Source organism: Symsagittifera roscoffensis, chromosome 4 (genome assembly GCF_963678635.1).
Source record: "Symsagittifera roscoffensis chromosome 4, txSymRosc1.1, whole genome shotgun sequence".
In the NCBI taxonomy this organism is placed as follows: domain Eukaryota; kingdom Metazoa; phylum Xenacoelomorpha; order Acoela; family Convolutidae; genus Symsagittifera; species Symsagittifera roscoffensis.
In genome coordinates, this window is record NC_087065.1 from 75,145,500 (window position 1) to 75,157,654 (window position 12,155).

The following is a 12,155-nucleotide window of genomic DNA, read 5'->3' on the forward strand; positions in this document are numbered from 1 at the left end:
AAAGTGGCTAGGATGACCGCTGTTTTTAACTAATGGTGGAGATATGTAATTGGGTGGGAAGGCTTGGGGAGCGGTGAAGTGGTTACGTCTCCGCCTCTTAACCGAAAGGTCGGGTGTTTGAGGCCCACCATGATGCGGGTGTTTGAGGCGCTCGTTGCTTGAGAGTTAGGCAACCTTACCCAGCCCAGAAAAACGACCAAAAAATTGCTTGTTGTTCTCAAGAAGGGACACATCAGCAGTTCGCCGTGATGAGCTGTATAGCTCGTATATTGGTGCTTTCCCTCGTGAATAAATGGTCTTGAATATGTGTGTGGGTGAGATGGATCTGAAATGCTATTTTCAGAAACTCAGCTGCAAACTGTTATTTCGATTACCGCAGACATTTATTATTTTGGAGTACGCTACTGTGAAACCTGCAAAGAAAACCTGGCTAGAAAATTTGAAGTGAGCAATTTGTGAAAAATGTGGCTGTACACTGCGAGGGTGGAAAGTCTCATTGGAAAAAGAGCTTTCACTGAAAGAAAAACTAGGTGCTTAAGGGGTCAAGGTTCAAGGTAAACCATGGCTGAGAATACTTTTTCCTTAATTTTGTTGGGAAAATTAACCTTTAATGTTATCTGATGTTGTATTTGAATATAATCACTGATGTTTTCATCCCAATATGATATCTTTTACCATGAAACTCAGATTTAAATTACTATCTACTCAGTCTAAAAACACATAATTAGCTATCAGACTTAGCTTGAGACAATTTTTTTTAGAAGGATGCGTGTTTTATGTCTTCTTGAACTTTTTTAATTGCTGGATTTTTGAAAAATTGAAAGTTTTTTGAAAGTTTAAAAATTTTGTCTGCTCGGTGAGTAATGTTAATTTTGACACAGTTGGCAATCATACATTCATAACTTTGGTACGCTTGGAAGCAATCATAATTTTGTCTGCACTGTAAATAATGATAATTTTTTCATGCTTGGAAGCAATATGGTGATTTTATCTCAGTGAATACGAAACCAAATTTGACGTCAACGATACCTCTGGGGATAAAACACCAGGAAACCCTTAATGTAGAAATTGGATGTTTTCCCATCAAATTAACAAAAATTATCCAAGCATAAGTTTCATCCACAAAATGTTAATTTGATAGAGCACTATCACATTTCTGGAGACATTATCAAGGACTCGTTTAGGAACCATCGACGGGCTCATTAAGGAAAAGGTCTAATGGGATTTGTTCTTAACTGCTGCTCACAAGCCAAGCAAAGCAGAAGCAGCGGAAAATATTGATTATACTCAAAAACTTTGGTTATTCCCGGTTATATTGGATAGCATTTCTAAGAAATGCTTGATATTCATATGTGACAAGATATAAAAAGTAAATCATAACCCAGACGGGCCAGAGTTTTCATTTGGTCGCGACAAAGTCTTATTATAAGCCGTATACCTTATTGCGCCAACATGAAGTCGCGTATCAAAAGGCGAAATGAAAATGATACATATCATCTTCGACAAAAGTCCCATGGCAGTTGCAGTCACTTTGATTGGTTTACCACTATCGTGCTTATTAAATTAAACAAGACTGCTCGTATCAGGGCGAGGCCCTGAATGTTCCGACTACCTTGTAAGGTCTATAGAGAAGTAATAACATGAAAAAATCAATGTAAAAAAATATATATTTTTTAATTTGATATTTTTGCTAAAATCATCCCCCCACACGCCATATAAAGTACAAAGTGATAAATTTCGCTCCTAGTAACACATCAATTATGGCAAATAAGCTTCCTTGAACTAATTTGGTACAATTTCTAAGACGGCTTAAATCTCCGCTTACATCGCGCGTTATATATCGCGCGTTAATTGTCCCAAATTGGCCAAAAAGGCAACCTTCAAACCCCCATAACTTTACGAAAAACGATCTTTTGTGACACATCGTTTCAAATTTAGGCGCAGGACAACAATGCTTTTTGAATGATGTAAAAAAATATCCGTCAAAAATGGCTAGTTAAAAAGTCGAAATTTGTCTGAAGAAAAAAAACCACCCCGAGCACAAATATTCCGCTACTTTCGTAACAAAAATCGGAACAAAAACAAACTGGATATCGTCATTTTCGTTGATAGTTCAATCGATGATATCCTAACAAACTTTGTCGCTTCAGTCGCGCCATTGTTTTCAGCTCACGACTTAATTTTTCATTCGCGTTGCTGTACTTAATGGTCGCGTTGCTGAATTATTGAAAAATCATTGTTAGAAATAAGTTCGGCTCTTTTCTACTCGCCCCCCCCCCACTTTTGAATTTCAGTTTTTAAAAATTAGTTTAACGTTGTCATAATGTAATGAAAATTTTTATTGTGAACAAACGAACTATTATGAATAGTTTTGTTATTTATATAATAGCCATAATCGTAAAACAACTAAAAGAAAGGAAAATTTGAAATGAGCCAAAAATTCGAAAGACGTTTCCAAACAAGTAAGGAAATGAAGTCACCTCACAACCGTCGTGAAATAAAAAATTTTCCTGCAATGATTAGAACAGTAAGCGTGATTATTCAATAATTAGTTTTTTTCTCCGCTACATAATAGTTAACTTAAAAAATACTTGCGGAAGAGTTCATTCATTCGTCGCACCATGTTCTTCTTCAAGTTCGAATACACTTAAGTTCAAAGTCAAAAACTTAAAAATAATGGCATTTTCAATGGGCTGCGGTTCAACCCCCTATCGCCCAAATGTTCCATTTTTGACAGTTAGTGAGAATTAAATTAATTATTACTTTAAATTCCAACGTAAGTTTAAATTAAAAAAATCACTGCCTCGACAGTAATCCTGAGCAAAATGTAAGAGCGGAAAATAAGACAAATAGATGCGGTTAGTTTTAAAAAACTTTGAAAAAGTTACAGTTCTTGCGCAAATTCAATTGAGAAAAAAACTTAAAAGACAACTTGAAATCGGCTCTCCATCCCCCTTCAATTATTTTCATTTAGGATTTGAAAACTAATTTTCTGTTTTTATAATGAAATGAAATTTTTGCATGGTGAACAAACTAACTATTGTGAACACATTTTTTCTGCATACCTTCCATCTTCACATCACGCATTCAGTCATAATAACACGTAAGACAACAAAGAAAAAGGAACGACTGAAATTCTCGGGGGAGGGAACAAATCCCTGAAATCTATTTCTTTTATCCAGAAAAAATTTCAGGATTGTTCAAAATCAGCCAATTTTTTCTTCTGTATTGTATTTAAGTTCACAGATGGAAGTGATTATGTTTTCGAACTTCTTTTTTTTTTACAATTTCATCAGTTCTCCACGCATTTCGTCAAAACTTTTTTGAATTCTTCGACTATGCTTAGGTCAAGTACATTGAAAACCATTCTATATTTTTCTGTTTGTTCTTTTATAGGTTCAAATCATCGTTAGAACAATATGCCATGTTTGAAAAGATGACTCGATTTTGAGGTTTTTAGTTTTTTGTCAGCTCCACCGATTTTTTTATATTCTGTTCAATTAACGGCTCAACGTTGTCATTTGCTTGAAACTTTCACGCAAAGTCAGTTGCAATCGAAAAGTAAGTCTTTTATAGGTAATCTGGTGATCAACCTGTTGTTAAATTTTTATCATGTTCTCACATCGGACGATAAGCTTTGAAAAAGTCCTTGGTACTGCTGTTGAACGTGATTTTTTGTACCATAATGTGCATTATTAGCGTTCTTGATGACTTTGGGTACATCATTTTATTTTTATGTAGTTGATAAGCAACAGCTATATTTTGCATCGAGAAAGTTTGTGAACAAATTGAGACAAGACTGTTCGTATCAGGGTGAAGCCCGGAATGTTCTGACTTCCTTTTGAAGTCTATGAGCAGTAATAAAATAAAGAAAAAGAAATGTAATAAAAAAACGTAATGACTGCCTTTTGAGGTCTATGGAGCAGTAATAAAATGAAGAAAATAAATGTAATAAAAAATCTCCGTCTAATCGTTAACAGCGCGAAATATATCGCGCGTTAGTTGTCCCAAATTGACCAAAAGGGCAATGTTTATACCCCAATAACTTTACAAAAATTGATCACATATGAAATATCTTTTTAAATTTAAAATTTAAGCTCAGGACAGCAATACCTGTTGAATGACATACAAAAAAGGACTAGTTAAAAAATCGAAATTTGTCTGAAGAAAAAAACCACGCCGAGCACAAATATTCCGTTACTTTCGTGACAAAAGTCGAAACACCAAGCAGTGTTAAGATGTGAACAAATTTCGAGATGCAATGCAAGCTAGTGTGTCTGGTATAAAACACATGTGAAAAAAATGAACAAAACAAACACATTTGAAAAATTTTCACACTAACACTCAATTTTTTTTCTAATTTGTTTGGCTTGATTATTATAATTGAGTGGTTGAGTAATTCAAATACTGGACTAGTGTTTAAATATTGCAAATTGGAATACTTTTTCAAATTTTGCACTAGTTTTTCAAATATGGCACGCAAACATACTAAACACGTGTGTTTTATGGCTTCATATAGGAGTCGTGCTCAGTTTTGGTAGGATAACTAATCCATTCTTTATAAATTGGTCCCTTGTTTTGATGCTTTTTTTCAAACTTTTTCTCCAAATCACTTTGCTTTTACTCAACTGAACAATTTTCTGAGCAGGAAAAAATTAAGTGAATCTAGCGTGTTAAATGAAAAAAATGTGCTAGCTTTTGATATATGTCAGTCAAAAATTTGGCGCTATCATTCAAATTTTGTAAACGTTCAAAAAAAAACTTGTTCACATTCTCATTTGTACACATTTTTTTGAAATCTCTCACATCATATATTTTTAGCGCATCATAAAATATTTGCGCTCAGAACGCTAGAAAACAGGCATTAATTGTCCTATGGCGATCTCCCAGACTGGGTTCTTTTAAAATGATTACTTTTAAATATATATATTTGAAAAAGTGTACCTATACTGGAAATATTTTATTATGATTATTATTTAATTCTATGAAGAGAGGACAATGACTTATGATTGTTAAATTTAATGTCATGGTTTTCCATTCAGTAGATAAAAAATGATCAAAACATGTACGTGTTTATTGGGTAACACTAATTGCCAAATTGGTCTAGACAAAACGACCGAAGCTGAAAGTAACATTTTCTAGTCACTTGTCGCTAGACATGCACAATTTTTCAAAAAAAAACGCCAAAATGGAGCTTTCTGACATTTTACGAGATGATCTGCTAAATAAAAATCCCTCCCACGAAAAATGTAGCACGCCTCTGCCGTTGCGCATTCAAATAATTCAAAAGCACTTAATTTGTGGTATCTTTTTAACTGACTTTGCACCTTCTGGTTTGAGCGGTTTTAGCATATTATATCATTTAGTATGGGATTTCTATCATAGAATTAACGACTTGGCCTCTTTTGTCTTCATACAAAAGACTCAATTTTGCAAATTCATTAATCGGTTTAGCTTATGCGTCAAATATAATCTGACATCCTAGGGCGAGATGGCGACGGAAATTGAAATTGAATAAACCTAGTTATATTAATGAAATTAGTCTAAAAATGAATCCTTTTCATCGCAGAGGCTCATTATGATTGCAATGATGGAAATTGGCAACCAGAAATTTGCGGAATTTGATGGTACGTTCTTTCTTGTCAAGACAATTCAAGTACTATCATTCAAAATTTCGCCGAAGACTAGCGATTTATGGTTCTCTCATATGCCAATTACAGATTTGGGCTCTTTTTCAAGGTGTCCCACTCTTTAACCCTACGATATTTAACCCCCTCTGCTTACACCCCCTATATCATAACCCCGTAACGTGATAACCCCACAACAATTTAACCCCCTTTTAATGACGATAATTTGTTTCAAATTAAGTCCTTTTTATAAGTACAGGAGTAGTCCAATTAAGCTTACTAATTGAGGCCTGAAAAGCTAGTCTTAATTCGCTTGATGCCTCTAGCATCTCAAAAGTAATTGCATTTCGATTAGTTAGAGGAATAATCCCTCACTCACGCGTTTAAAACAGAGATAACCTACATGGTGCTAATTGAACTTGAGTTAAATGGCGAACTTGAGTTAAATATTTGCTATTTAATCTATATTGCCAAGCAATAAAAATTTTTCCAAGTTTAATTATTTTCCTTGATTTTTCAAAATTGAGCTAGAGTCGATTTAAAACCGGCAAAATAATAAATACATACAAGGTGTTGACTTTTCTTTTCCCTCCGCCCAACCCTGTAAGGTTAACCCATTTATTGTACCCTTGGTATACCCGTTATCATTTTTACCCGAAATTCAACTTTTTTGGGAAAATTGGAAAATTTTTTGTGTCGCCAGGGATTTGATCCTTTGATCTCTAGATTTTGAGACTAACGCTTTAACCACTATACCATGAGGCCTTTGGTTGTCATCCGATTTATTCTTCCAAATTTGGCTCTTTGATCTTTAATTAAGCCCATGTTTGAGTTTACAAAGCGTAGATCAATTCTGTCGGCGCCAAAAGATCAAGGTCAAGAAATTCAAATGGTTTTGGACTGTTTTGTATATGCACCATTTTGAATCATGTCGGTCGGATTCGTTTTCAAGTTCATATCAAAGTCTAGACTATCGGCAAGGTCATTTCTTTTCAAATCTAAAATGCATTTAGCAGCGTGCATGTTAACTCATTTTGGTTCGCAAAATTTTTCGCAATTAAAGCTTTGATGTTTACCGACGATATGGTTCCGAGTCCTTTTCAAGTAACTTTCACTTTGATTCTAACAATTGGTTTTAAAAAGGGGTTAAGTTGTAGTGGGGTTATCTGATTTTGGGGTTATATGAGAGGGGGTTAAGAAAAAGGGGGTTAAAAAACACGGGGTGATAAGCGTGGGAACCCTTTTTCAAACTCCCCCTCCTCAAATATTGTACTTTTTTTATTGTTTCACGTGCTATTATGGCTAAACATTCGATGTCACGATATATAGTATAAACAACAATCTGCCAAAAAGTTGCATCTTTTAAAGTTTTTTGTCAAAATTCGTTAACTTTAAAACATGAAATCACAAATAAAACTGCTCAAATCTGATTTTTTTTAAATGAAAATTTCGCCAAAACATCGTTTGAGGAGTACGCGAGCAGTGATGCAGTTGTGGCTGATTTCAATTTTCCCACCCCCGATAAAACTACAAAACAAACTTGTTTAAAACTTGAAGTGCAAGGTTAGAATATATTTTCAAGAAATCTATCCATTTGATGAAGCTTACGCCTTTTTTGTAGCCTTGAACGTCAAAAATCTTTTTAATACACTTTAGTAATTCGAATTTGAAATAAAAATTATGGCTGGGACAGACAAAAGCCGCGGTTGTTACAAAAATGAAACGACCCAAAAAAAGCTTAAAAAGCTCTTTCTTATAACCTCATAATAGCATCAGTTTAATGAAGTTATGAAGAGTTTTACAAGTAAAGTATGACAAACAAATAGATTTACAATAACTTATATTAGTGAACATGCCAATTGTGATAGCAATGAGAATTTATGAATCAAAGTGTTCATATCAACAAAAGTGTCAAGTTAGTGAAATTAGGCGGGGAAGAACAAAAGTAATTCTTATTGTTCCTAATTTTCATAGACAAAAACCTCATTGAAAAATATATTCAGTTTTTCATTGTGAGGTTTATCCTGAGTACTCTTGAACAAAAGTGGAGAAGAAAAAACCTGAAACCAGAAACGCTAACTTGGAGGCAAGTAAATTGAATTCTGGAAAGCAGTCATAGCTAGACTGATTGGAGTAAGGATCCCTAAATAATGAGCACAAAACTAAGCGATAGCAACTTTACAACTACCTAATTCCCAATCAGAAATACTCTTCAATCACACTTCCATAAGTCCAAAACTTAAGACAGAACTATCAGCCACGTAGCATAGTGGCAATTTGTTCACTTCAGGGATTTCAGATTGTGTCATCGATCCCCTGTCATGGTAATGATTGTGTGCGAGGACGAGCTCGAACGTGACCTATAGCTTCTTGTCTACCACAATGTGGCAGATTTCGGCTGCAGTAGTGGTAACACGTGAAAAACTTTGACCTATAGCTTTATTCAGATTCCATAGTGTTTAAGCTCGAGGTGTCAATTAACAGTCATAAAATTGGGAACAAAAAATTAAATCGGCGCCGTTTCCCATTTTTTCAGCCAATTTTTGCTAATTCCTCCTTTCTTCATCAAATTGACCGTATAATTGAACGTTTTCTAAGAATTAAGCCAATATTGGCGTGTTCGCGGAATAACTCATGTTTTTTTTATATCAGCCGGTTTCTGCTCGACAGAAAAAAAAAGCTTTGGATACAAATATTTTGGAACTCTGAGGAGCAAAACAAAATCAGTATTGGTTGGCGTTCTGCCGAGAAAGAGTCAATTGGTCTGCCTGCATTTTCAACAGCCAAAATTTGCTTATATTCGTTGAATAAGCCGTCTTTTTAAGCAAAATTTTGCCTCAGATTATTGTTTCTTTTTTTCTTCGACAGAGACGTCTTTGAAAAATATATTCTGTTTTTTTTATTGTTTTCAGGAAGGTCTGTCCTTAACAATTTTTTCTTCTCCATATGAGGAACCGAATCCCACAAAACTGGCTGCCTTTTGGGGGCACAACCAAGTTTTTTCATAGATTTTAGAGGGAACAAACATGCTTTACTACATCTGCAAAACAAAACAAAAAACAACAACATACATATAAATCTAAATAAAGAGCAAAATTGTTTCACAGACAAAAAAATGAAATGATTAGAAACAGATGTCTTATAAATAATACAAAATTGTGCTTGATTGGTGAAGGTGACAGTTCAAGTTTCAAAACAAATTCAAATGCTCTGCTAACTTTTTTGATTTGAACTTTTTGGTTTTTCAAAACAAAATATAAACCGGCTACTCGATTTTAATCGAACAAAATACAGTATAATCGATTATTTTTTCAAAAAAAACTTTCTGAAGTTTTATTGAGATATAATCCATTTAATCGGTTATAAACCATTTTTATTCAACAAACGTCATCGCTTCATTTCAATTTTTGTTTTGTTTTTCAGTTGGTATCTTTTTTCAGTGTTTACTGTTTACTTTCTTACTGCTTACTGCTTACTGTTTACTGCTTACTGTTTACTGATTTCTTACTGATTTTACTGTGTTTTCATGCAGAATAGCTTAATTATAATCCATTGTAATTGATTTTTTTTGAAACAATTTTTTTTTTAGAAAAAGCAATTATAATCTATTATAATAGAGTATAATAGAGTATAAGAGATCATAATAGATTATAAGAGAATTTCGGAAAAATTATAATCAATTATAATTGATTATTATTTCTTAAAATGTCATCAAAAATGTTATTTTTATAATGGATTATAATTTTTTTGAACATCTAAAATCAGCGCTATAATTAGTTATAATTTTGCTTAAAGTACAATTATAATTATAAAAAAATTGATTTTTTTCTCTTTTTACTAAGTGCGGGAAATAAAACGTTTATATGTATAAAAGAACAAAACATTGAAACAATTTTTCGTTTTTTCATTGTTTCTTTAAATTGCGATCCCTCAAACAGCCTGTTTCGGCGTCAGATTAAGTATAAATACCATTAGAGACTTTAAATTGAAAAAATTGAAAAGCATTTTAAAGTTTAAGTGATTTCATCATCATCATATGAGCACCTTGCTTTCATGTAATCAATTAATTGTTCTCAGATTTTTATTGTATGTTCTTGTGTATTCATGGTCTCGTATTCTAGTTATGAAAGTCCCAAATTCCTTTCTAGTTACAAAAATCCCAAAAGTCCGAATTACGTAAGTCCAAAATTTCGCAACATTGATGTGTGTGAGTGGGTGTGGGGTGGGGGGGGGGGGAGATAGTTAGCGAGAGTTTTGAGATCCCATTCATGTTTCTAAAAACTATTAGTACGCGAGCAGTAAATTTCTTGCGTGTTACGCGCTAATTGTATGGTAAGTTTCTGCAAAGTTAAGCGGGCTTATCCAGTTCAATTAATTTGTACCAATCGTTTGAATTTATAACAAACCGCTTAATCTGCAAGCACAAAATAAAATTTGAACAAAAGGGAGGGTAGGGCGACAATTCGTAACTGGCGAAATTCGTAACAAGCGACATTTCGTAACAAGGCATTGGCAAGTGGAATACTTTTGCTTCGCTCCGCTTACATCCGTCACGAGAGGAATATTGCGCGTGAATCAGTGTTCCCCGCTTAATCGTTTGTTACGAATTGTCGCCTGATACGAATTGTCGCGTGTTCCGAATTGTCGCCTGTTACGAGCTGTTGTCTGCAACGAATTGTCGCTTGTTACGAATTGTCGCCTGTTACGAGCTGTTGTCTGCTATGAATTGTCGCCTGTTACGAGTTTTCGCCTGTTCTAAGTTGTCGCCCCACGCAAAAGGAGATATTATTAAACCCAGATACTTAATTCAAATAAAAAAACAATAAGCAAGGAAATTCAAAATCAATCAAAAATGAATTGGAAGAAAGCCAGCAGGAGTTTAAGCCAGCTACCATATAAAACAACCAAAGATCATAAGCAGATATGCAAAATAATTAAGCTAAAGTTATATATAAAGCATACAACAATTAGTCTCAGTAAAATTGACGTGATTTTTGCCAGATTTTTTATGCACTACGTTTCTTTTTCGGTGTTATTTTACACTTTTGTGGGTTTTTTCTTTCCTTTGAAAATTGACTTACCAAGAAGTCCAATGAGGAACTCGGTCATGTAGAGCGCAAAGAACAGGTAGCCAGACATTGCACTTGCACCAGTCCCTGTTCCCTCTCCCTTACCCTGGATCTTTCCCCCCGTGGCGACTGCAGTAGCGGACAGGTTGACATAACTGTAATTAGTCGCCATCTCCAGAAGCGACAAATTTTGAACAGCACTCGTCAACTTATTGGACATACTTGGAGTGTGTCACTTTCAGTCTCAGAAAAACTGAATCGACAAGATATGAAAATAAAGCGACTGCTGCAATTTTTATTAGGGTTTTTAAAATTGCAACTTCGATTGTTTGATATGAACGCACGTTTGTTCACGTCTCATCTGTATACTCTTTTTTATGGACTATAAGCCTTCCGAATTTTTTTAAGATTAAGTTCTGAAAGAATTAGATGAATAATTTAATGAGAGAAAGAAAAGTACTGAAAATTATGAACAAAAATTATCGACTAATTGGTTGGTACTTTAATTGGTACTTGGAGTTGAAGGAATTGTGAAAGGCGCAATAAAAAATTTTTAAAATCTAAAGAAATTTTTTGAAAACTGAAGAAATTGTGCAATTATTATTGATCGCAACAGGAAGCAGTTTTCTATAATTGAAGAACGCTGTTATATTATTGAGAAATATATTTTTACTAAGAAGTTATTACAAAGAAGAAAAATATTTCAAACAGGTTGTTCAAATAAGCTACAGTTTTGATACATTAGAAGCTATATGGTTTTTGAACCAATCAAAGGGAAAATTTTTCCGTGTTCATTCCTGCAAATGTTTGGAGTTGTAACGGAACGCAATGAAACATCTTAAAATTGGTAATTTGAAAAGAAAAATAGGCGGAAGACTTTGCTCCGATTGGCCATTACTAAATAAAAGAGCTTCACGTCAACTGTAATTTGCGTCACGCAAATATTCGCAGAAATAATGATTTCGTGTCATAAATTCTTATAACCTCCGAATTGCCATATTTTTTCAAATTCTTACAAAAGCACTTTTATTCTCTATTTTTCTTTCAAAAAATTCCTGGCTGAAGAATTAGCTTCCGTATCAAACGTCTGTCACCACAAAAAAGCAAACAAATTAAACCATAAAAAACCTTTTTTTCTCTTTTCCGATTATTTAATAATACTAATGGCGCGTCTATTTTCAGATTGACATTTGATAGAAAGTGACACACAAAGAAATCAGACCAGGAAAAAGTTTGAGCGCTTAGTTTCCTTAATTAGAAGTTCTTCAATTGAATTTTCCCGCTTAAGCATTTTTGAGTTTTTAGCATTTTTGAATTTTTAATTTATCCCAACTTATGTGCTCATTTCAAATCCCATTTAGTCTGATCTAGATGAATCTTTTCTCGAAAAAACAAAAAAAACGAAAAATATAGATTTTTTGGTCCTCGCTCTATGAGGCCTAAAAACAGGCTAGATGTT

At 33.8% G+C, this 12,155-nt stretch overlaps 3 protein-coding genes across 4 annotated transcripts in view; 1 reads left to right on the forward strand and 2 right to left on the reverse strand.

The window, feature by feature from the left end:
* LOC134843581 (allatostatin-A receptor-like) overlaps positions 1–11,526 on the reverse strand; it is a 147,487-nt gene extending 135,961 nt beyond the window's left edge. For both annotated transcript variants that reach the window (XM_063859721.1, XM_063859722.1), the window contains exon 1: positions 10,709–11,526. In XM_063859721.1, coding sequence (XP_063715791.1) covers positions 10,709–10,916 — 208 coding nt within the window. In that variant the 5' untranslated portion in view covers positions 10,917–11,526. The remainder of the gene's footprint in view (positions 1–10,708) is intronic.
* LOC134843582 (ankyrin repeat and SOCS box protein 8-like) overlaps positions 1–12,155 on the reverse strand; it is a 349,755-nt gene that overhangs the window by 328,644 nt on the left and 8,956 nt on the right. The gene's annotated exons all lie outside the window — the stretch shown is intronic.
* The window catches only part of LOC134843580 (ruvB-like 2), a 269,223-nt gene continuing 258,622 nt past the window's right edge, over positions 1,555–12,155 (forward strand). Inside the window, exon 1 of the mRNA XM_063859720.1 lies at positions 1,555–1,564. The gene's annotated coding sequence lies outside the window, so the exon portion shown is untranslated. The remainder of the gene's footprint in view (positions 1,565–12,155) is intronic.